At 40.1% G+C, this 26,134-nt stretch overlaps 1 protein-coding gene across 1 annotated transcript in view; it reads right to left on the minus strand.

The window, feature by feature from the left end:
* LOC122791184 (calpain-13-like) overlaps window positions 1–26,134 on the minus strand; it is a 1,289,367-nt gene that overhangs the window by 114,391 nt on the left and 1,148,842 nt on the right. The window contains exon 17 of the mRNA XM_044058898.1: window positions 7,735–7,796. Coding sequence (XP_043914833.1) covers window positions 7,735–7,796 — 62 coding nt within the window. The remainder of the gene's footprint in view (window positions 1–7,734; window positions 7,797–26,134) is intronic.

Here is a 26,134-nt window from a genome sequence, read left to right on the forward strand (position 1 = left end):
ATAATACACTCCATGGCTTTACAGATCAGACTTGTCAAGCTAATGATGTGATAGTTTCCTGGGTCAGTAGTGGCACCACCTTTGTGTAAGGGGATGACAATTGCAGTTCTCCACTCTGCTGGAATGAAGCCTGTACTTTGGCTGTGGCTGAATAGGGTGCTCAATGCTGAAGCCAGTTCTTGCTGGAGATAGTTCAGAATACAACCTGGGATACTATTAGGTCCCATGGAAGCTGTGTTCTTTGTCTTGGATAGGGCCTTTAACACTTGATCTATGGAGATGTGAAGTGCAGACAAGTATTGGGGATGTCAAAAGGGCCTTTGTGGGGGGACAGGGGGTGAAGTTTGTGCTGATCCTGTCTGCTAGCAGGTTGGCTAAGTCAACAGGATCACTGTATGTGATACTGTTAAGTACTAATTCAAAACAAACCTGGACTTTGCCATAGAGGTTCCTGACATAACTGAAGAAGGCTTTGTGGTTTCCCTTTGCTTCAGAGGCTAGTTTTGATTCATAATTGGCTTTGGAGGTTTTTACTAGTGATCTAATTTGCTTGTTGAGGCTAAGGAGGGAGGTTTTCCAGTTTGGAATTTGTTCCTTTTTACCCTTGGACAACAGTTTCTTCCTTTTCTTGTAAAGTCTGTTGATTGAGGATGTACACCAAACAGGTCTGTGTTTCCTTGAGGAGCAGGTCTTACTTCTGTTGGGTATGGCTGAGTCCATGCAGTTGTACAGGTGCTTGTATACTGCATTGGCATCAGCATTGCTGTCTGCATCCTCTGAGGGGTGGGGTGTTATGAAGCTACAGATACCCTCCCTTAGGAGGTTGTAATCAGCTTTTGAGAAGTTTTTTAGCTTGATTATGGCTTGGGGGGGGGGGGGATAGAAACTTCAAATGAGACAGTCTGATGATCTGATCTCACCAGGGAAGAGCATACTATGGGGGTGGTGCAGCAGTCACCCGTGTTGGTGAGAACCAAGTTCAGAATGGTATCTCCCCTTGTGGGGGATGAGATGCGCTGGTTTAGTGTATTAGAATTGATGAAGTCAAGGAATCATTGAGAGAGTGCATTAGTGCAAGAATAGTTCACCCAGTCTATGGTGGAGTAGTTGAAGTCACCAAGGATCAGGGTGTTAGGAGGTACCTTGATGGAGTCAAGTAGATCCAGGTAAGATGAGTGGGTGTCTTGAGTCATGGAGGGGGTCTACAGCTGTCTATAACATGGATGGGTGTCTTGCCATCTGTCAGTTGCAACTGGAGCATTTTCAGTGTGTCATGCTGGCAAACCAGTCTGGAAGTGTGCCTGTCCATAATGAAGATAGAGACTCCACCACCCTTAGTCTTCCTGCCCTCATTTTGGGGTCAGAATGTGTGGAATAAGGTATAGCCTGGTAAGGCAGAGATGCTCTCTGCAGCACTGAGCCAAGTTTCCATGAATGCACAGACATCAGCATCTTCCAGTGCAAAGAGAGCCTCCAGTGAGTACATTTTCAGGTTAAGGCTCCTAGCATTAAGCAGCATGACCTTCAATTTGCTATTGACAGATCTTTTATGTTGGAAGATGTGTCTTTGGGACATTGCCTAAAAAAGGCACAATGAGGGAGGCGAGAACCTTGGCCAGCATCCGGAATCCAGTGGTGACAGGTGAAGGGCATCTCTGGCAAAGGATTGAAGCATGTCAGCCGTGTCATCCCAGACAGATACTAGATCCCCTTGGAATGACACCAGAAACTAAGCCAATTTCTGAAGTCAATTATTTTTTGTTGGTATTGTGCTATCATTCTTGGTGAAGGTAGGATGCTGCTTAGGGCTAGGGTCATACCTGCTTGGGACACATACTCTGAGAACTCAATCATGTCTCACTTCATATAGTCCAGGGAGGTATGTCTCAAGTCATTCACACCAACATGGACAATGACAGGGTCATACTTGTACTTGTTGTGGAGAGACTTAAGTGCGTGCGTTATGTGGCAGATTCTGGCACCAGACAGACGACTGACCATGACCTTCTCCTTGTTGAGCCTGGTGAGGGGGACATTGGTGTGTTTCATAACTGAGTCACCAATGACTAGTTTGTTTGGTTTATTGTTATGCCTTGTGGGCTGTGATGGTTTATTGTTTTGCCTTATAGGCTGTGTTTGTAAGGCACTGGTGTGTTTGTTGTGTGTAATGTGTTTGGTGTTGTGTGTGGAATTTTTGTGACTGTGTTTTGGAGGTCTCTGCTGTTTAGGTAAGTTTTTATTGAAGACCTCTGCATAGGTGGGTGTGTATTGTGCTTGGCTATGTGATGTGAGTGGTGTTTGCACTGGCAATCTCCTCTTTGTCAGAAGTACAGAATGTGCTGCGAGAGAGCACAGGTTCCAGGCTACTGATGTAGATGCATTTCTCGCAAGTAGAAGAATTATGTGCTAGGAGAAGAGGTCTGTCAGTGAACATGAGGCAGCTGCTACACTCAGTATGCCCATGTTGACCAGGCTTCATCACTGATTTTGATTAATATTGCTGTACAGGGTTATCTCACATGTCAACGTCACTGGTGTGAACAAAAATGTTTCGAGGCTATGCCTTATAGCTTTCAAGTTATGGGGGATAAAAATTAGGGAAACATATACATGCATAATTATGGCAGAATGTGGGCAAAGTATTCCCTTCAAAAGTAAACTATTCAATACTGGCGCTCAAATTGCATTTGATTTTATGAATATAAACTATGACATTACCAAAAATAAATTACTATTACAGTGAACAATAACATACTCTACATACAGTAAATAATAACAACAACAATAATAAAAATAATAATATGGTAATAAAATGCATACAAAGACACACATATGTGATGTGATACATTAATATATTATGTTCCATAAGATTAGTATCCTTCATCTGCTGAAGTGTAGGAAAGATCCAACTCTTTAAATTAAAACAGTATTAAACAGTATGTCATGTACCTTATTGACTTTTTCAGTAAACACTCATCCATTTTAAAGGCATTTATTTAATTTAGAAATGACTTTGTTAACCAGAAAAGTTCAAAGTCTTTTTTCATTGGAGTCTTGAAAATCTCTGCAGGAGATCATATATGGTGCTGATAAATGTTAAATAAAATTAAATACAGACAACAGACTCTACTACACCATGTACATGTCAGTGCACACAGACACACTCTTAGAGATTGTGTATTTGCATACAACTTTTAATTACACAGTCTGGAATGTATTCATATTTTGTCATGCATATTGCTAGAAGTGCATTGTCACTTTTAAGGGAGTTTATGAATTAGGCAGTAAAAGATTTACCAAAAGATCAGGTGATTTACTGATGACAGCATGCTATAAGTTGGGATGGTGAGTGGGTTTGGAAATGATACATTCATATTTCAAGGATATGATGAGGTAGTGTCTGAGGGCATATTTAAAGGTGAAGAAGCTAGAGTTAGCTCCTTTGGATTAAGGCAGATTGTTCTATAATATGGAAACAGTTATGGAGAAATGGAAGTCACCATGTTATCTGGAGACAGTTATGATGTTGGTTAAATGTGTTTGAGGAACATAGGGAAACCATTCAAGTAGTGTCAAAGAATGCCATTTATAAGGGAGACTGAGTATACTATATGCTATTTGTAGTACAGAGGGAGATAATGTGTTTTTGGTTATAGCTCAATTATCTTATTTCAGAGAAAGACAATATAATTTTGTAGATGAATGCCTACAAACAACTTAGAAATGTGGTGGTAAGTCTGGTGGAGTCTGGATATGGGAAGCTGCTCTGGCTTTTGGGGGTGTTTCATTTGCAGAACAGACAGGACAGAAAGAAGCTAGTAGTTGTTGCAATACTCATTTGGTAGCCATGTTTTGGTAGGCTCTTAATTGCATGCCTAGCTTTTGATCACTGCAGACTACGGTTTCACTGATGTGATGTCTGAACACGAGTGTGAGATTAAATATAACTTCCAGTTTGCCCTTACTGAGGACTTTAATGCCCATATGGTGTACAGTTTGGTTAGCCCCAACAGAAGAGAATAATTTTAGTTTTATTTCTGTTAAGCCTGACTCATGATTCTTCCAACTCAGATTCTACATAGTAAAGGCATTTAGAAAAATGTTAATGATTGCAAGATTATATCTAGAGGACAGAGATATACAAATAATGTAGTATCATCTGCATACTGGATAATGGTTACAGAATATTAGGCAAGGTGTATGTCATTGACAAATATGGTAAAAAGTTGGGGACCCAGCATGTAACCTAATGAAACACCTACCAATATGAGGAGAATGGGGATGAGTCATGATCATCTGACTGTCGGCATTTTATTTATTTATTTATTTATTTATTTAAATTTGTTGACCGGGAGTGTCCGACTGGACGTAGGTCCATTTTCAGCGGAGGCCTGGGGAGAAAAGCTCCACAGTAAAATAAACAGACAGTAGTTACATTGGATTACACAGCGATTAGCAATTTAACATAGAAATTACTTACAACATATTTACAGATGAAGAACATAGTACATCAGTAGACAACTAGAATCTTTATCTGTGAAGTGCATAACAGGCATTAACAAATGTAACAATGAGAAGTTCCTGCTGTATAATAAGTACTAGGCTTATGAGCATCTGAGCTTGCTATAATCAAGGTAGTTAGTGGAGGTGAAAGAAAGGTAGTAGTTGGATGGGGTGGATGATATTAGAGTGGGAGTTGCAAGGGCATAGCCAGCATGTTTTTAGGTGCGCTTTTAATAAAGTTTTGAAGTTGGTGCATGATGGTACGGAGGTAATTGTGGGTGGGAGTGAGTTCCATAATTTGGCTATGGCACAAGAGAATAGTGCTTCACCAGCAGAGTTATTGGCTTTAGTGATCTGCAAGTGATTTTTGTTTCTGGATCTTAGTGGTCTGGTGGTGCGATAGGGTTGGAGTAGATTCTGGAGGGATGGGACATTTAGTGGATGGTTTACTAGTTTGTGGGCGAGTGAGAGTTGATACCACTGAAGGAGGTGAGGGAGTTCAAGCCAGCCCACTTCAGCAAGTGAGAGACAGTGGTGACTACGGTAGGATGCCCCTGTGGCGAATTTGGCGATTTTGTTGTAGCAAGTCTCTAGCTGCATACAGCCATCTAAACGACATAAGCACCAGTTTATTAATTTACTTATTTATTTTGACAGATTATAGTAAGTCATTGAAATCGTTGTTGTTGTCTTTCGGCTTTTCCTGGTTAGGGGTCGCCACAGTGGAACTCCGGTCTGCTAATGACTGGCAGTAGATTTTCACGTATGCCTAGGTGCCAGCTCAACGTTCAACCTTCAACGAAGGCACGCCCATTTACGCATATCTTTCGAATGCCCACCCAACCGCGGGGAGGACATGCAGACTCCACACAGAAGGCACTCTCCGCACTCCAGCCGAAAATCGAACGGGAGAACCTCTTGCTGTGAGGCAACAACGCTACCGCTGCACCACCGTAGTAAGTCATTGGCATCATATTTTATTATTTACCAAGTCAATGGCTTTTGATATTGCTAAGAAGTCTGCACCAACTGACTCACTATTGTTCAGTGTATGGCACAGTTAAATTAGTAAATAATACGAGATTTATTGTTGTACCATGGCCTAGCCTGAAGCAATGCCATAGTAAGAATAGAAAGGTAGATGTTTTTGTGTTGGTAAAACTAAACTATGTTTGAAGGGAAGAATTAAGTTGTATTTATGTGATGTTAAATAAATACTGAAATAAATGCACTATTAGACATTGTAATAATGGACATCAAGAAGTGTGTGTTTAAGTTTCAAGTGTTACAGGTGCTAAGATGTAGTTAAAAACAACGAGATTTTAAGAATGAACTATCACTAGCAGAATTTGAATGGCAGCTGTGATTAGAAAGCTCTAAAAAATCAAGGTTTAGGTGACAGTGCAACATTAATGAACTATTCCAGGAAAATTGCTTCAAAAATTCTGGTAAATGTTATTTATAACATATTAATATTAATTTTATTCACAAGTTGTGTGATTCTGCATTGTTTTATAGAAGATGTGTTCTGTGATCTCTTCTTGATGCCCTGTGATGAGAAGTTAGCACTGATATATATATATATATATATAGGTATGTATTATTGTACGCTTTAGTTAATAAAGCTTTCTTTGAGTCATTTTGGCACTTTATCCCATGTCCATGCTTCTTTCCTTGAAGTTTATTCATTTGGATTACTAGCATAGCTTTGGTGGCTGCTAATAGTGTCTTTATTATACTGTATACAGAGTTGCTCTGCCCCAAGTTTCTTTTTATAGGCATACCATAAGAACATCTGTCAGCTGTGTAAAAAAACAAAGTTCTCCTCAGACATAAAACCAGTAAGGCAATCAGATGTTTTTCATTTACATCTGAGAAAATACTGCCAGGATTTAAAACCATTTTCCACAATCACAGTTGTACATTGTAATGGAATCTGACATTTTAAACTATAATAAAATACCTGAACACATTCTGGATAAATGAAACAACATAAGTGATTTCTTCTCACAAGTTGCAGTGAAATGTATCTGGCTCTGTGGCAGAAACTGAAGATGTCCTGACTATGCTACAGATTACCTAACTTTGATTAGTGACCCAATAGGCAGATAAGTCAACCAGCGGCCAGAGGAAGGAGGGATAAGTGACCCATAGCCTGTTTGCCTTCCTTGGGAAGGAGTTGGGAACATCCTAGGGGGTGGGTGTCTTAAAGACACCTCTTCAGGTGCATTCTGGGAGCCTATCATGGTTGTAAGGGAGGGACCACTTAGCTACATACAGCATGGTGCCAATACACAGCTTATGCTTTCTTTAAAGCAAAAAAGTGATGACAGGTTTAAAAAAAAAAGTATAGTGAAGAACTAAGCCACCTTAAATGATGGCCAAACACTGCATAAATCTTACACCCACTAGTATTGGATACAATCAGCCAGGATATGGTAACACATGTGGTGGTTGGATTAGCTGGGAAGGGCCCAAAAGAATAAAAATAACTGTAGAGAAACCATAATGGATTGCATTAAACACATTTTTCTATTACTTTACATTAGAGGAAAGCTACAGATTTCACAAAAGGTGCTGGTTAAAAATCAGCTGCCTCTTTCCCCTTTTGGCTTTAACAACAATTACTACTTAATGGCTGTCTAATTGGCACTAACAGTAGCCAGTTAATGGTGGGAAACAAGGTGAAATGCCCCATGACTGAATATTGTAAATGAGAAAAAGGAACTGAAGGTGGAAACGTAACAAAAGGAGAGGTGCAAATTCCATAGAAATAAATGGAAATTTTGGGAGCAATACATGCAGAATAATTTTCAGGAGGAGGAGTAAGGTTTAAGGGAGGGCTTGGAATTGAGCAATTTATGAAATGTTGGAGTGAGTGACAATTGTTAAAAACAAAACATACATATACTGCACAAGCAATCTTACTACAGTTTGTTTTCTCTTCTATTAATGTATGTGTACTTACGTCATTGTCTAAAATGGGATTGGCTAGCTCTTGGCATGGTTATTGCCAGATGGCAGCAATACAGAAACAGAGATCCTCCACTCTAAGACAGGATTTACTTCTCCTTTGACTGTTTCTAGTACGTTTACAATTGCAGATCAATTTTAGTACCAAATAGTTTTCCCGTTTCATTTGAATACTCTCAGTGCAAGTAGATGTAGGCATTAAATTGCTGAATATGCAAGCTGAATGAATATTTAGCAAATAATTAATTAAAAGGATACATCCATTAAGGCTATAATTCCTCGACAAGAATCGATGGAGAAAACTTCATTGTACTTATGTTCTGCAAAGGAAGAAATAGAAATCAGTCAACTATAAACAAAATAAAGTGAATTGTCAAATTGTCAAAGTGAAAATACTGCTGTTAGTTATTCTAAGTAAACAGAAATTACTGAGACCAGTATGTCATTGGGTAGCCATCAACTACTTGTCTCATCACCTCTACATAATTCTACTTGGAACTATACTGTTGTAATGTAGAATTTTTGTCACGAAAAGTACTTACACTATATGAACAGACACACAGGTACAACAAGAGCTATGTGTATAAACTGATTTTTCTTATAACATAATGACAGGTTAAAATAGATGTTTGGGGTAATAAAGGTGGCTTAGTTGATAGGATTTGTGCTTCACAACGTCAAGGCCTCGGGTACATTTCTGCTTTCCTGTTGCAGCTGGTATGGAGTCTACATGTTCTCCTTATTCTGGGATTGATTTTTTAGGTCCTCTGACTCTTTCTCATTCTCAACATGTTTGTTAAATGAGCTCCTCTGAACTGTCAGTATGTAATATGAATTCCCTTTTCCATTGTGACAGCTGTTGACTAGATTAGGTCTACACTGGACTAGTTCATTTATTCAGTTAAACAAATCAGTTAAAATAAATAAAATTTAAGCTTTGAAGAAGTAAGTTATATGAGCACCACCGGTGACATGAAGGACTACAGAAAATGCTTGCCTTCTGGAGTTCATTAAAAGGGATGTCGTTCTTCAGATACAATGGAACCATATTGTTTCACAATCAGGATTGAGCTCTTTTTTGACTGCCTAAATGCCGAATCTCTATTTTCCAAGCCCCAGGGGAAGGTGATTTTATTTATAATGTAACAAAAGAGCTTAAGCTGATTCAACCTTCTCAATGCTACTAATAATACCTGAGTAGACATGATAATGTCGGTGCCTGGCTAGAGTTTTACGCATTCTGCTATTGTATTATTACTAACATAATTCAGACTACAGTTTTTCTTCATGACAGTATGATTCAGTGTCACCATATGATGAGATGTTACAAGTACAAACCTGTCTGCTTCTATACTACACCGCATATGACTGTGAAAGCCTATATCTTGACATGGGCAGTGCAGTGGTGCACTGGTTAGTGTTGTCTCCTCACAACAAGAGGTTCTCTGATTTGATTCTTGGCTGGGGTGTCTTATGTGAAAACTCTGCATGTCCTCCCTGTGTTCGCATGGGTTTCCTCTGGGTGCTCCTGTTTCCTCCCACATTCCAAAGACGTGTCTGGATCATTTCTCCCTGGGCCTCTGCTGAAAATGGGCTCTGTCCCATTTGGACTTTCCTGGTAAACAAGTGTGAAGAAAAAGTATTATCTTCCTGTTTTTTTTTTTTTTATACACCTTACTGGTACAGTTATTTTAAAAATGTATTTAGAAACTGAAAGACACAACAGTAAAAAGAAACTATCAACATAAGACTACATCTAATTTCACTAGATTGTTTCAAGTAATCCGCAAGAAATACAACTTTTCAAAGATCAAGTCCCAATTTTATGAAATTAACTGAAATTCTCTCACAACTCTTTATGAAGCACATAGCAAAATGTTAACATAGTTCTTTAACGAGATAAATAACATTTTCTACAGTAGGTACTCTATACTCCGATCTTTAAACTGTTCCTGTTTTGGAGGAACCTTCCTGTTTTCAAGCCTGATTTGGCTGTCTATGTTTTTGGAGGTATGTCCTTATTTTCAGGCTTGATTTACACCTTCACACATTTTTCTGTATCCCCCTCATCACATGTGATTTTTAAAGCTGTATATTACACAGAAAAACACACTACATGACTAACATGCATGAAGCAATGATAATTTAAAGAAGACAGACATCTTACAAGTTCATCTTTCTGATCAAAGACCTTGTGTGGAAGAATTTTGGGACAGAGTTCATTAAAATCTACAGATTTTACACAGCCTCTTTGATAATGTGGTTATATGTTTGCTCCATTTTGTCACTGCTTTTTAAATGTGTTGCTAAGTAATATCCCACATTCCTACTGGAAGCAGGAAGAGTTATGTGCTATATGGAATTCAGATTTTATGCTAGTCAGATGTCCAGATTGTTAGCTGGATGTACCTATTTTTTATGGCCTTTGTTACTATTTTCAATGTCTGCAAGTTTGCATCTAAAGGTATCAAAATTTCAGGTGCTACCTTCAATTTAGAAAATACTGCTGCAGAAAACATTTATAGTCAGAAGTATTAACAGAATAAAAACTCAAACAGACTAAATATTCAGTCTATGAAAATCAAAGAAATAATACACTGACCACCTTTATGGTAACATTCTAAACTACAAGTCTGAAACTGTTCTAGATAAAGGTACTTGTGGAATCTACTGATAAGGCATAACAAATCTGTACAGAAAATCCATACAGATTCTCCCATTTGGTTATAGATTGGTCTTACCCATCCCATGGTCAGTAATTACATGTTACCAGTAATGAAACTAACTGGGATCATACTATAGATAATTTGAGGGGATCCATGTATAAGACACCTGGTTGAAAATATCGAAAGTGAGGATTGGGATATTTGCCCTTTCCTCACTGCATTATCACCATTCGATATGGTGATGATCCACCTTTAACGGCTGTACTGTTTGTATTTTGGCAAAGATTTTAAACTAGTATCTCTTCAATGGGGTGTGAAGTTTCTTTCCATCTGCTCACATGGTTGGGTATCAGAATTACAGGGTATGTGCAGAATAACTTACATAGTTTTCCACAAGGACAGAATGACCCTTAAGATCTGTCCCTCATTTAGACTCAAGGTAGTCTTGGAAGTGCTTTTTTTCTGTATCCAGTAAACAAGGTGGGAGAACATTTAGCACATTATTCATGTGCATGGACAGTGAAGCTTTCACCTTGACAAAGCAAAATCCTTCATGTCACACTGAGAAGGAAGACCCCTTTCTAAACAAACATTGTCCAAGTGATTGGCAACCTTTTTTACATATGTTATGGAATATTATTACAAGGGTAGTTCAGAGTGCATTCTACAAGGTCAGCAGTTTTTCAAGTAAGTCTCAACAAAAATATTTGTGAAGGAATAACATGGATGTTCATTCACATCTTCTGTAGACACTACAGTCTGGACATATTCTCCATGGGCACGGCAGATTTTGTGACTGCAGTCCTGTAGAGTGTACATATTCTCATACCCTCCACCTGTGATTGGTCACCTCAGCTAATGCTTTAGTATTCTCGTACATTTTATGTCATACTGCAGCAATGATCGTTGTGATGAACATAGTACAGTTATGTGAACTTTCATAACTTTCATTATTTCAGTAAAACCATTGCCGCATCGTGGGATCCATCCCTCTGAATCCATCTAATTTTTTTTTCTTTTGCTTTTAAGAGAATACCTTTGCGGCTTCAGGGAGGCACCTTCTTATATTGCACTTCAAATTTTTCCTGAAGATGACTCCTATTTTCAAGCACAGTTATGAGTCTTAGAAGCACATTTGTTGGTGACCACTCCTTAGTTTGTAATAATAATAAAAATAATAATAATACAAAAAGAGCAGAGAATGGCACAGGTACCACTTCTGTTTTATTTTGTTTCTATCTGGTGTTCAAGGTGTGGACATGTCTGGAATCAAAAATGTAACTTTGGTGACATGAAAAGAATGGCTGCCCCAAGCACAAGGGGTTATGGATGTGATTTGAAGATGGGGTAGTAGTGTAGTGTCCTGTATATGCAGTGAGGGCTGAAGTGCTGAAGAACTGAAACTCCCTGGGTAGGATTTCAATTGAAGCAAGCCACTTGCTACAGCTTGAGTGCTTATTTGGTCTTTCACTTTAAAAGGTCTTTTTTAATGCTTCAGTTTAGAAGGAAGGGGGCACCAGATCTGCAAACTGCACAGAGTAGCATATTATCCAGCTATATGGATGAGATAATCAGATGCTCGCCCGTTGTTTAACATCAAAATGTTATAAGTCATACTACAGCAATGATATTAAACATCTGTGATTATGGTGAGTATGTTCACACAATTGTACTTTATCTATGTACAATATGAAAAGAAGGCTCTGCTTCTGGTGATGTTTCTTCTATTATATTATACAGTTGTGTAGGTAACTTACCATATTGGTAGATGTTTGAATAGGTCACTATTGCAGTATTCTTAACATATAGGACTTTTGTGGCAAAGTTCCTGATCATCCACAAGCCCTCCTAAAGCTCAGTATCCTTCCCAAAGAGGCATATACCCACCCCAAATATGTGCCAGAGTTTTAAAGGTACATATTTCCATGGTATTTTCAAAGCTTTCTTGCCATTGTAAAGAATAAATAAAATACTAGAATAATGTTATAAGTAGGACAATAGAATAACGTTCTAAGGAAAGGCCAGAACCCTGAAATAAAAATTTAAAATGTAGGGTGAATTTTGAGAACATAGGAAGTTGTGTCTGTGTGTGTGTGTGTGTGTGTGTGTGTGTGTGTGTGTGTGTGTGTGTGTGTGTGTGTGTGTGTGTGTGTGTGTGTGTGTGTGGGGGTGGAGTGGGGTGGGGTAGTGAATATGTCACACTGGCTACAAAGTAAACTTCAAACGTATATCCCAAGTGAAGATGGGGCACAGGTATAAAAACTGTAGCAGTAATCTATTTGAACATTTATCATTATGGTAGGCTGCCTACACATTTGTACTGCATTCTTCATTAAGTCATTACACGCTCGAAGCACTCCTCAGTATGGAGAACATCGACATCTGTGCAGTAACGGAAACCTGGTTCAAGGCTCCACAGGGCACCCCAGCACTACTGGGCTACAACTCATACTACACATTTCGGCCACAGAACATGGACCGAAACACAAAAGGAGAGGGTGTATCCATATTCATCAAGGATACCTACACCTCCAGGTTAGTGGCGCAGCATGATACCTCTGAGATCATCCATGTGCAACTAACATCAGGCAAACCTGCAATGCAAATTATGGCCTGCTATAGATCACCCTCCATGACCCAGGACCACCACTCTGCCTTTCTGGGACACTGGAAAACATGAAGGTCCTACAGAACACCCTGATATTGGGTGATTTCAATTACCCTGCCGTTAACTGGGAAAACTACTCAAGTGCAAACTCCCAGGTCCAGCACTTCCTGGAGGTCAACCCGTCACTGGTTAGATCAGACCATAAACTAATCACTCTGGATGTCCACACCATACCACCACCTCCAATCAAGGAAGCCACAGTGAAAAACTTTTCTATAGCAAACTTCACCTTACTTAAGGCAGAGGTGGTAAGTTTCACAACCCCCATGCTAAAGGATAACAGTGTCTAAGATGCAAGAACCTTTACAAATGCATTCTATGAGCACCTACAAGGATACATGGATCATGCCATCCCTAGTAAAACCAAGACTCACTCCCCTAAGAGAAGAAAACCAATCTGGTGGACCCCTGCCATAAACAGGCTATACAATAGAAGGAGGAAACTAGTTCAGAAAAAAAGCAAATCCCAAGAAGGAAAGACATCCCTGATCAGTATCAGTAAAAAACTAAGGTCCCTCATAAAATCCTCCAAGGCTAACTTCAAAAGAAAACTAGCCAAGGATTCAAAAGATAACCACAAAGCCTTCTTTAGCTATGTCAAGAATCTAAGTGACAACTCGCATCTATACTCTGAGCTAGTGCAAAATAGCACAAAATATACTGAACCCACTGATATTGCCAGCATCCTGGCATATAGATTCAGTGCAAACTTCATCCCCATCTCACCCCTAAAAGGGCCCACAACAATACCAGAAAAGTGTAGTGTCCCAGAAATCACAGACACACAGGTGAATACAGCCCTTTCAAAAGCCAAAAGCACAGCGTCAATGGGGCCAGATGGTGTCCCAAGCTGCATCTTGCACGAACTGCAGAACGAACTAACCCCCCACCTAAACACACTGTTCAATCTCAGCCTCTCCACAGGCTACATGCCCATACAATGGCACACAGTAACAGTTATTCTGCTCCACAAAGGAGGGGTCACAACTGACCCTGGTAACTATCGCCCCATAAGCCTGACTAGCCTGGTCTGCAAGGCTATGGAGCGCATCATCATGGAAGTCATTAACAAAGACATTGGGAACCTCCAAGCACTTGACCCAACCCAGTTTGGCTTTGTTAAGGGCAGATCATGCCTACTAAACCTGGTTGACTTCTTCGAGACAGCCATCAAGGCCATAAATGAGGGGAAGGTAGTTCACACAGCCTACCTCACCAAGGCTTTTGACACCATTCCCCACTCTGGAATTATAGAAAAACTCACCAGCCTGAACATAAACCCCTACGTCACAAGATGGGTTGTCAACTGGCTTACTGACAGAACTCACACGGTAAGAATAGCGGTCTCCAGGTCCGACTCTAAACCAGTCACAAGTGGTGTCCCACAAGGCTCGGTCCTGGGACCCCTACTGTTTGGCATATACTTCTCAGAAGTACAGGCAAACACAGGAGGACTATGGCTAACCATGTTCACTGATGACTGAAAAACTGGGAGCCATGATTGACTCTATGGCTGACACGGACATTCTCCAAAAGGGCCTTACTGAGACGGACACCTGGTGTCAAAGTCATGGTCTCAAGCTAAATGCCAAAAAATGCATAGTCATCCCGTATGGGAAAAACAAAACACCCATGAATTACCACATAGGTGGCAGCCCCCTTAATACAGAAGAGGTAATAAGAGATCTGGGGTCCCAGGTAGATAGTAATCTCTCCTTTGACAATCATATTGCCAAAGTAGTTAGGAAATTCTTCTATGTAGCCCATCTAATTACTAAAGGGTTTGTATCTAGAAATAAAGAGGTTATAGTGCCACTCTACTCATCAATCATCAGACCCATCATAGAGTACAATGCCCCATTTGGGATGTACTTCAGAAGACACTTCCAACAGCTGGAAAGACCACAAAAGTACCTCACCAAGAGGATTACTGGCTTCAAACATATGTCCTATGCAGCCCGACTGGAAAAACTCCAGCTGTACTCAGTCACGTATCACTTATTCAGAGGTGATCTCTGCCTGACTTACAAAGCCATGTCCAACTCAGAATTGATAGACATGCTCCACCTAAAGAAATCCAAGTCACTGTGAGCCACTCGCTCTAGTGAGCTAAACCTCGCTACAACAATAAATAGAACATGCTGGAGGGATAGATTCCTGTCACAGAGACTCGCCATGCTTTGGAACAAAATTCCTAACTACATTAGGCAGAGCCCCTCACTAACACTCTTCAAGAGAAACCTTGATGAGTGGATGGGTAACAGAAAATACACCCCTGAGATCACTTAATTGGCTCTTCTTGACAGAGACTCAGTTAATAAATCAATGGGGCGGTGAAGGCTGACACACTCTGGCTAGGCTTATAAATGCCCTCAGGCAGATAGCCTAGTACCTACCTATGAACCTATTATTGTAGTATTCTTAATACTTGGGACAACTCCCAGAGCTTGAGCAGATTGGGTGGAGGAAAGGGGTTCTCCCTCTGAATTAAGGATGCCATGAAGGACAGCCTTAGCAAATCCAGTTCTAGCTTTGCCGAACATCCAGTCTGTAATGTTTTGTTAATGTGTGGACTGAGGATCAAGTGTCCTCTTTTGAGAATAGTAGCACCTGAAGTAGCTACTGTTCTGAAAAACTGGACTTTTAACTATTTGTGGAAGCTGTTTGCCATGATTTGTATTGTAGAAGAGAATTGTATTACAGATCATTTTAGAAGCAGTTTATTTAAACAGTGGTGAGCCCATTTTCTTTCCAGCAACAGACAAATCACTGGTCAGATTATCTAAAGTCATCTGTCTTTTCTAAGTAAAACATAAACTCTCTATAATCATCTAAAGACTAAAGAAGTCTTTCTCCCTTGCTTTAAGGGTTAAGACAGAAAGCAGTTATCTAGACAGCCTGATTAAGAGTGAATTTAGAAACAGCTTTAGGCAAGAAGGAAGGATTGGTTTGAAATCTTACTCCATCCTTATGGGACAAAAAGGAATGCGCAAAAAGGCTTGTAACTCAGAAACTCTTCTAGCTGTGGCTGAGGCTGCTGCAAGGCTGTTTCCCAGGTCACAAATTTCAAAGAAGAGAAACTGTCACTGGGTTCAAATGTGAGGGAATGTAGCTACTTCCCAAGCTAAAATGTTTAATCTGCAAAGGGGTTAAAACTTTGGCCCTTCTTGTTTCTTTATATTCCACATAACAGTGGTATTGTCTGTAACTACTTGTAGTGTAACCGGGTGCTCACAATTGATGAAGAGTTTTGAAACCATTAATTAGGGCCATCAGCTCTAGGCCACTGAAGTGACTTGTTTGACAGGTAGTTTCAAACACCTGGAATCTTAGTTTCTTTGGAGCAAGCTCCCCATGCAAAGTCAAAGGCATATGTCATAATGCTCTCTACTATCGGATGTTGTACAAACAGGACTCCCAAAGTGGAGTTTGTAGGTCCATAGATTGTTATTAGGCTAACGACCACTAAGGCCCTTATAAGCCTAGCCCACACCCAAGCAATCTGGGTCCCCAGTATCATGGGATGGGCATGTTAGTAGGCAGGTAGCTAAGGATTTGTAGGGAGGGAGTTAGGATAATACTTTTCTTATTACTGGCCTCTGTCTATAAGGGATATCGGAGCCAGACCGGGGATAAATTTATTATTTCCATCCATTTTCAAGGTTTTGTTTGAAATGGCCAGAGATGAACTCATTTTCCATGGATGTGGAACCTATGCAATAGTGTGGAGATCCTTTGGGACACATATCTGTCTTTACAGCACATTCTTTTTATGCCATAAGTGAAGTTCAGATCCTTGGAGCTAGTGTTTCTCATGCTTTTTATTTTGTGCATGTGCAACAGATCCATCAGGGCTGGATATGAGGAAGCCCTGTAAGCCAGGCAAAAATCCCCTGTGAGCAGCCTGTAGGAGACTGAATACAGAGACATAACCTTTAGGCAATCAGTGTAGGATAGGGTATACATACCTTGAATTCTCCTGGTAAGAAACCTTTGTGGGCGTTCAAACTGTTGCAAGAGTCTAGTTAGACACATACCAAACAGGGTAGTGTATTCAATGATAGAACTGATATGGGCCAAGCAGAGTGGTACTGTATCATCCTTTTGACCTGGATGCCATAACCTTACATATAAGTTGGATGACATAGAATGATTTTTTTGTCTCAGTTACATGTTGGTCAAAGGCCAGATTACTGTCTACATATGATCCCAGATTCTTTTCAAATGGGTTGATTCTTAGAGGGATTTTATTGATGTAATAATTAACTTGTGTTGACAGTTTCCCAAAGGGCATTATAATGCATTTTATGGCACTGAGATTTAGGCCGTGGTTTTGACACCAGTCATTTGTCTATGTTAAGCCCACTTGTAAAATGTTTGTGTCTTGGGGGGAATCAATAAAACCTCCCAGTCTACTGTTATCTGTAAACTTGGTGAGCCAGAGGCCTTTAACGTTATCCTTGACTTCCAAGAAGTAGATATCAAACAAGAGCAGACACAGCACAGAGCCCTGGGGTACTCCACTGGTGACCAGTCTCTTGGTGGAGGTGGTCTCACTGATCCTGATTTCTTGGGTCCTGTCTGTGAGCCAGACTGTAATCCATTGAGTTATGTAAGAGTTTATGCCTAGCTCAGAGAGCTTGTCAACAATACCTGAGTGTGGTATTGTAACAAATGCCTTAGCAGGTCAAAATACATAGTATGCATTGTTTTACCCTTGTCCATTGCCTTGTTGGCTCTCTCCAAGAAATCTACCAGGTTAGGTTGGCATGACCTTCCCTTACCAAAGCCAAACTGGGCTGATTCCAGTGTCTGTAGGGTGCCAATGCGATTGTTTATCATTTACATGATGATTTGTTCCATGGCTTTGCATATTACCTGGATGGGTCTGTATTTCCTAGGGTCAGTTGATGGTCCTCTTTTGTGGAGGGAAAGGACTGCTGTGGTCCTCCATTCACTTGGAATGTAGCCTCTTTCAAGGCTGTAACTGAAGAGTGCCTCAAGTGTTCCTGATAGTTTATGTTGTAGACTGTTCAGGAGGCAGCCAGGGATATTGTCCGGACCCATGGAGGCAGTGTTCTTGGCTTTAGTGAGTGCTGCCAGCACCTGGTCCTTGCTGATAGCTTGGGGAAATATGTTGGAGGGGATTTCACTTGGGGGAGCTGGGGAGGAGTGGGGGTGAAGTTTGAGCTGACTTTATCAGCCACTAGATTTGCTATATCACCCTGATCAGTGTAGGGGGTACTGTTCACAACCAGTTCAGCAAACTGTTGTGTGTCAGCTCTAAAGTGCTGGACATAGCTGAAGAAGGTCTTCTTATTGTCCCTAACCTGCAAGGCTATCCTGACCTCATAACTGGCCTTGTTAGGTTAATTAGACCTCTTAGTTTCTTGTTTATTTGTATAAGACAGCACTTGTCTTTAGCAGAGCTGCTTTTCCTGATTTTGATTGTGTATTTTCTTCTTTTAATATATACCTCATTTAGGTGAGGATTCCACCAGTGGGGTTTGTACTTAGGGTTTGTTTTGGTTTTATTTCTGGTAGGTATGGTAACCTCTCTGCAGTCACTCACATTTATAAAGTGTCTCTGTTAATTATTCTGCATAGGTAGCTGTGGTCTTCGGGTTGGGGGAGCCTTGAATTTTGACAAACTGTCACTTAATAGAATGTAATTTGTCTCTGAATAGTTCCTAACTGTTACTGGTTTAGCCGGAATTTTTGAGTAGACTTTTACTTCAAATGAGATAGTTTTGTGATCCAGCCTCACTAATGAAGGGACATGGGGGGTGTGGGCTGTCATGCTGCCCCATGTTGGTGAGTACCAGATACAGTACATTTGATCCTCTGGTTGAAGCGTGCACTATCTATTCCAAGGTGTCCATGTTAATAAAATCCAGGAAGCATTGTGCTTGTGAGTTTGAGGCAGTGCACATTTCCCAGTCCATAGAGGGGTAGTTAATCTCACCCATGAATAGGTGCTTGGTTGGATGATGAGAACCTCTGGTAGGTTTAGGTGAGAATTGTGAGACTCTAGGGGCATAGATGGTGACTTGTAGCTAGCCATCATATGGTGAGGGATTTTACCTGTGGTGACTTTGACATGGATAAACTCCATGGTATCATCCTGTTTAACTGATCTGCGGGTATGTTTGTTGCTATCATAGATCAAAACCCATCCACCTTTGGCCTCAGTCTGTGCTGTTGTTAGTTTAACTGTGTGGGAGGTACTGCAGCCTTGCACTCAGATCAATTTCTACAGCTTTAAACCAAGTCTCAGTCAAGACAAAGATGTTTGCATTCTCCAGAGTGGGGAGTGCTTGAAGGGTGTAAATTGTTTTGTTTAGGCTCTGAGCATTGAGCAGTAACACCTTAAGGCTGCTTGTAGATTTTTTCAATATGTTGGCAGTTTTGTTTGTCTGGCATTGCCAAAAAAGGATCTAAGAGTGTGGATAAAGTTTTAGCCAGTATCTGAAAGACTGGGGGGGACAGGTGCAAACCAGCTTTGGCAAAGTAACATGGTCATTTGATCATATTCTCACATGCTGACAGATACTGGATCTCCCTAGAATGACACCAGAAACTAAACACTGTGGCATCACCCTTGGAGAAGGTATAATGCTGCTCAATGCAAGGCTTAAACCTATCTGTTTCACATACTGTGAGAGATCCATTATGCCTCTTTTCATATAGTCCATTGAGGTATGTCTCAGGTCATTTACACCCACATGGCTTATGACAGAAGCATATTGGTAACTGGGATGCAGTAACTTGAGAGTGTGTGTGATATTGTGGATCCTGACTCCAGATAGGCAACTAATTGTTATCTTCGCCTTTTCCAACCCAGTGAGTGGAGCATCTGTGTATCGCACAATGGAGTCCCCAATGACAGCAGTATTCGATAAAATGTATGTTGCCTTATGGGCTTTGCACTTAGGGATCCATTAGGTGCATGCTTATGTGAGATATTTGGTGTTGCTTTTGATGTGTGTTTTAGAGATTTCTGAGGAGCAGTGTTGTCATTTGGTGGCTTTGGAAGTCTTTCAGATTTGGAAAGGTTTCTTTTAAGCTTCTCAGCATAAAACAGTCTCTGTGTTTGTGGTGAAGGGTATGTGTGAGGGATGTTGTGGGGGTATTCCTCCCAACCTCATTTTTATGCAAGATTTTTGTCTCCACAGAAGTTGTATATTTACACCTCTCACATATCCTGTTATTTTCTTTAATATTAGCTGGTTGTCTGAGAACATGAGATAACTGCTACATTGCCTTAGGATGCACAAATCTACCAAGTTGGTCACAGAAATATTTGTAATTTTCAAATCCATGTTATCTGCTCTTGTTATATGGGTGGCTGTTTAGGATTGTTTTTTAACAGGGGTATCCTGGGGTAGTTTGTGGGGTTAAGGGTAGGATGCTATATAATGCTAGGATATGTTAGTGCTGCTCATTGCACAAGCCAGCTGTTCTAAGCTTACTTCTGCACAGTGCCACTCATTTAACAGGTTTCATATCTAATCCTAACTTTATAGGGAGATTTTACTGTCTAGTCATTTGCTGCTACACAGGGTGCTACCACTGCTAACCACTGGGGCCTGTAGGAAGACCACTATGGAAGAATGGTTTAAAGAAGATTTCTTTAGACTGAGAGTTAATCTTAGGTTTTGAAGAACAATTGTGGAAAATTTAAAAGCCTTTACTATCTTTGAACTGGAAGTAGCTTGAATCAGATAAGTGCAGTGGTGCAGCGGTAGTGTTGTCACCTCCCAGCAAGAAGTTTGCCGGTTTGATTCTCTGTTGGAGTGCCTTCTATGCGGAGTCTGCATGTCCACCCTGTGTTTGTGTGGGTTTTCTCTGTGTACTCCAGTTTCCTCCCATGTTACAAAGATAAGCATTTAGAGTGTTTCTCCCCAGGCCTCCACTGAAAATGGCTTTGTTCCAAGTTGGCTTTTCCTGGTAAACAAATGTTAAATAAATAATCCAGGTAAGGCTAGTTATGAATTCCTTGGAGCCTGTAAAAGACTATAACCAGAGCCAGGCACTTTGAATATATCCTTGGTGCAATAGAAAGCCAATAAGACAAGAAAATGCAAGCCAAAGACAGAAAATCATGGATATTTTATGTGACTCTTGTGGATCGGAATATGTAAAAAGTATCTTTTAAACCCAGAGTGACCAAAGCAACATTTATATATATAGAAAAGGCAAAAGATTTTGAATGGTGAACATCTTGAACTGAAACATGCTGAAAAAGGTGTTCTGTCTGGATACATCTAGACTTGTCCTCCCGTATGCCTCTTTCCTGAGCACTTAAAAAAAAAGTGTTGGGTGAAATCCTTTTCACCAAGGTGTGGAGGCATTTCTTCTGTCACTCTGGGTAGAAAGAAGTCTGAAATAATAGAGGGCATAGGATGCTCTTGATCTTTGGCTACCTGAGGAATGTCCAAGTGGTTTAGTACCCATTGAAGCCTGTAACTTGATGTTAATATGCTTAACACTCAGGAATCTGAGTGATTGTTTCACATAATGGGAGGGAGAAAGAAAGTTTGCCTGCAATTCAGGGAGAAAGGGATAACAGTCTGGAGTGGAGAAGAAGAAGGGGAACAGGGCTGGACAGATATTTGCATGCTCTGAGAGTCCCCATTGCATTTCTTTCTTAAACTGAACTTTGCTTGAAGTTTACTGTTCAAGTTTGGATTGCTTTTTGTTGTATATAGTTACACGAGTAAGAAAACGTTGTTTTACCCCTGTTAGACTTAACCTCTTTCTTCAGTCTTTTTAAACATTTTAGGTGTGGGATTCCCAAATATCAGACTTTTAAACAGAGGCACATTCAATAATTGAGCCTTGATGTCCTCTGATAAATGTTAGAGCATTAACCAAACATGCCTACAGATGACAGAGCCAATGGCGCCTACTCTGGATACTGCATCAGTGCCAGTTATAGCAACATGTTAGGAATGTTTAGCAAATCAAGAAGTGGAATGAAGCAGTTCTTGAAGTTTTGATCTCAAGTCTAGGTTATGAATTTCTGAAAACGTCTGACCCACATTGTCTATCACAGTTCATAATAATTTAGTCATGTGTTTGACAATAGCTTTAAATGGCAGTGTTACAGAGGCATCCATTTTTTTATAGAAACTGTTGAGGGCTCTTCTCTCATTTTCATTTGCAGAGAATTAGTCACAGGGTCTAATTTAGTTCTCTTTTTCAAGTCCATAGAGATAACAGCAGGGTAAACATGTATTATAAAGCTATTTATGTGAAACCTGAACCCTGTAAAATCTGTTCATCCTTTTAGGAGCTGCAGCCTGCAAGTCTAGGTAACAGCTGCTGCTAAAAACATCTTGTAAGACTCCAAGCACAGGAGGAATAGGCATAGATTTAGGAACATCCATAATTAGAAGCTCAAAACATCTTATGAGTGTCAAAAAGTACTCTCCCTTCCAACTTGAACAATTCTCACCACAGTAAATGTTCTCATTGGGAAAGTTGGAGGAAAGATGATTTTCCACATCTGGCTCATAGTCAGAAGGAAAAGGGATATAAGAAGAAAAGTCTAAGCCTTCTTCATTAGAGTGACCCTCTTGATCTGAAGAAGAATCTCTGAAGATGACTCCTTTATTATATTAGAATAAGGAAAATGAGTAGCTTGTCCTGGTCGTAAGGCGTCAGTAGCTTTTCACAGTCTTTAAACTAAAGCAAACTTTAAGAAATCGTAATAAGATTTCTCAGACAAACAATTGCCTAGGACTAGAAAGAGGAGAAAAATATTTTCTTTTCTATTGCCTTTTACAAGGGACATCCACCAGAGGTTTATGTGCTAATGGATGGACCTCTTTTCCATAATGTTCATTTTTTTTTTCTGATAAGAAAAAAAGGGAGAGGTAGATTTGGCATAATGGTTAAAATCTTTACCTTATAGACACAAAGTGCAGAGTTTGATTCTAACCTTAAATTATTGGATAGGCTTAAAATCATACTTCAGGGGAGTTAGCATATTATTCACCTATGAACCTATGAGAAGTTGATGAATACTTCCTTCACCTTCTGATGTTATTACTCTCAGTTCAAGGGAATGGCCAGTAGCAATGGATGTGTTTTTTTCATGGGTCATAACAGCCTCCATGTGGGGCAATGTCAGTAGGCCTAGGGAATGCCAATAGATGGTCTGGGGTCTGCAAAAGTACCTCACTGGGCTCACCCACCTCACAGTGAAAAGATGAACTAGACGTCTATTTCAAACTATTTGATTCTTCTGGCACCTTAACTCTTTGCTTCTTTTTATCTAGAGGGTCAAACACCAAAGCTGAAGAAGTGGACAGCATTGCTGCACACACCAATGGCAACACCCTCTTGTTTTGAGATATGGGCTAAGGCTTTTAAGGTATCTTAGTGTTTCTGGAGCAAAACTTTGACACATCTAACAGAACTCAATGTGTTCTGCTCTGCTCCAGGACAGCAACTAACTGGGTATTTGTCTACCAGATTTTCTGTTACATTTTTGTCAAAGATATAAGAGAGAAACAGAAAAGTACAAATTATATAATAAAGGGAAAACGAATCCCCAGTGGGGGGACATATCTGTCTAGACTTCAGAGACTGTAACCTATAAGACAGTAAACTGTTCATGACAGGGATGGAAGCCTGCATAAATGAACAATTGTGAGAAAGTTCTGAAAATGTGATTACATCTGCACCACTTATACCAGCTTACTGGTTCATGCTTGGGCAGAGGTACTCCTCACAGGGGAAGGATCCTGAACTTTGGAATGCTACCAAGATGGATCTGATCTTTGCAGGGAAGTCCAAGATGTTAAGAATATTGCAACAGGGACCAACTCAAAGCCCTGGTTTGGCACCCATGTCTCTAATGGACACAGGCAGCCTGTAAATGTTTCATCTCCCAAGCCCCCGCTTACACTTATCAAGGGTACCAGAACTTGTCAAAGATTAGGAATGCATGGCTATATGTAAAAAGGCCCTAGTGGTCATTAGCCTAGTAAACACCTATGAACCTATGACAAAGTGTGCCTCTCAAATGCTGGGTGGGGTGGGGAAGGGACAGGAGGAAAGTTGAACACAGTACAGAGAGGCATTGTGCTGATTTGCTAGAATAGCATTGCTCATGACCATCTGCCTGCCTTGCTGCTTCACTTCTGACCCTTTTTGTGTCTAAGCTGCTTAATAACGAGATTGTTTAAATTACAATTATCACTTCATGGGGGAGAAATCTCTCCTGTACTTGACTTGACTATAGAAAAGTGAAGAGCTGTTTGCTGCCTGATTTTTTTTTCTACATTTTTTTTTTTTTGTGCAATGGAATCCCACAGTGTAAATACTTATTCAAAGTCATACTATAACAGCTGCTCTTCAATGTACTGAAGCAGGGACTATATTTTTGGAGGCGGCTGATTTTCTAATGACTGAGTCTGAAGTAGCTACACTAGCACAGGTGTCACTTTTGCCGTAGCTGCATTTAATTGTGTGCTTACACTTTCAAACGCATCCTTTAATACCTATATAACTGGATGAATTTTCCTGACTTAAGTTCATCTATTTCAGACAAACTTAGGTAACACGTATGTGACCCAGAAAGCTTGACAGACCCCATTTTGAAGAGTTCACACATTAAATTTAGTATTTTCTCACATAATACAGCCTTTGATGACCCCAAATAGCAATACCTCCTGGTTAATCAGTATTATAATCAGTGAGGGGATTTAGGTAGAATAGGCAAATCATCTTTGTCATCTTTATAGTGATGAGGGAAAACTTGTAATCAAATCCTGAGAGGGCTGAGAAGCATGTTATTGGATCTGAGTATGATGGTATTAAGCTTATCAGGTGTAGTTTTGGAGGATCAGTCTGATTAGATTTTATTTCCAAAATGAAAAGTAGAGGGTGGCTTCTCACTCCAAGAGGAACTCAATAGCCGTCTCTGGTTGTGATGCAGCACTCATTTTTTTGTCACACTTTGCCCTACTGGCAGCCAGTCATCAAACCTTTCCCAGCTTATGATTCCATTTGCGCCTCATCACTGGCATAAATAGCTGACTGGGAGGGATATCAATAAGCCAGCCACTGGGATGGTTTATGTTATTTTTTTTCCTTTTGTGTCCTACCTCCCCCCACACAGTAAAGTATGCTAAGAAGGAGGGACATACAATAGGTCACTTCCAAAAGGGATGTATGCCAGAAAGCTAATCAGTGAAGCAACCACAGCATGGGAGGTAATTTTGCCAGGTCTCACCAGCAAAATCTAATTTTCTATGTGCTCCCTGAGCATGCACAAACTAACTTCTCCCCATGGAGATGTGAGAGCACCTTTCTCCCTCCCTCCCTGGCTCCCTGGCTCCTGCAGTGCTGGGTCTGCTAATCCAAGCCCTGTCACCTGAGCCACCATCTGTTTTTCTCAGCACTGTAGAGCCAGACACCAGTTTCTTGAGAGGTCTGGATTGATTGGGATGCCAGAATCCCTCCTTCGGCCTCCAATTGACAAGAGCATATGGAGAATTATCAGATAGAAACATTGAAAGCAAAGGCTGGCAAACTTGTGCCTCTGAAAAACTGGCATCCTCAGTCCCTCATTGGACTGATGCAATAACAGTGAACTCCTGCTGTCTGCTAGTGGATGCTTTCACACCTAATTTTATCCATCTTTTTGAATATTTGAGCTCCCTGCTACCATGTGTGGAAGATGGTTCTTTTTCACTTTCATGGGTAGCCAACTCTTGCCTTACAACGAGAAGTTTTTATGTTCAAAGAAGATGCTGAACATTCACAACATTCATAAATGACCTTTTTAGTAAAATAAATGCAAAGTTCAATCACTGAAAGCAAGCAGTTTACTGAAAAATCAAAAAGAAAAAAAGAAAAACTGAAATGGAGAAGCACAGCTTTTTAATTGATGTTTAGTGCTTTCATTCGATAAAATAACTGAACTTCTTCAGAAAAAAAGCCATTATGAATAACCACCAATTAAATATCACCATATAATCACATGATAATGATCACATGACTACAGATCCTGTTTAAAATATACAAAACATTCAAAAACATTTAGAAAAGTGAATAATGGAGCCAGCTATTTCCAGGCTGGTTGGGACCTTAAATAACATTTGATATCACTGTGATCATTGAGATCTGGTGTACAATATGTTTTAAAATACAACTGCTAATGAAGTTCCTTAACCTCCAAGTGTACACTTTAATCACCACCACTTATAGTATGAGGAATATAATTTGGGATACTAAACAATAATTGATTAAAGTTGTTACAAACTTTGCTATGCTTAACCACAGTATTGTTCAAATCTTGTTTCTTAAT

This window comes from Protopterus annectens, chromosome 1.part2, assembly GCF_019279795.1.
Source record: "Protopterus annectens isolate FY-2018-M chromosome 1.part2, PAN1.0, whole genome shotgun sequence".
NCBI classification, from domain to species: domain Eukaryota; kingdom Metazoa; phylum Chordata; order Ceratodontiformes; family Protopteridae; genus Protopterus; species Protopterus annectens.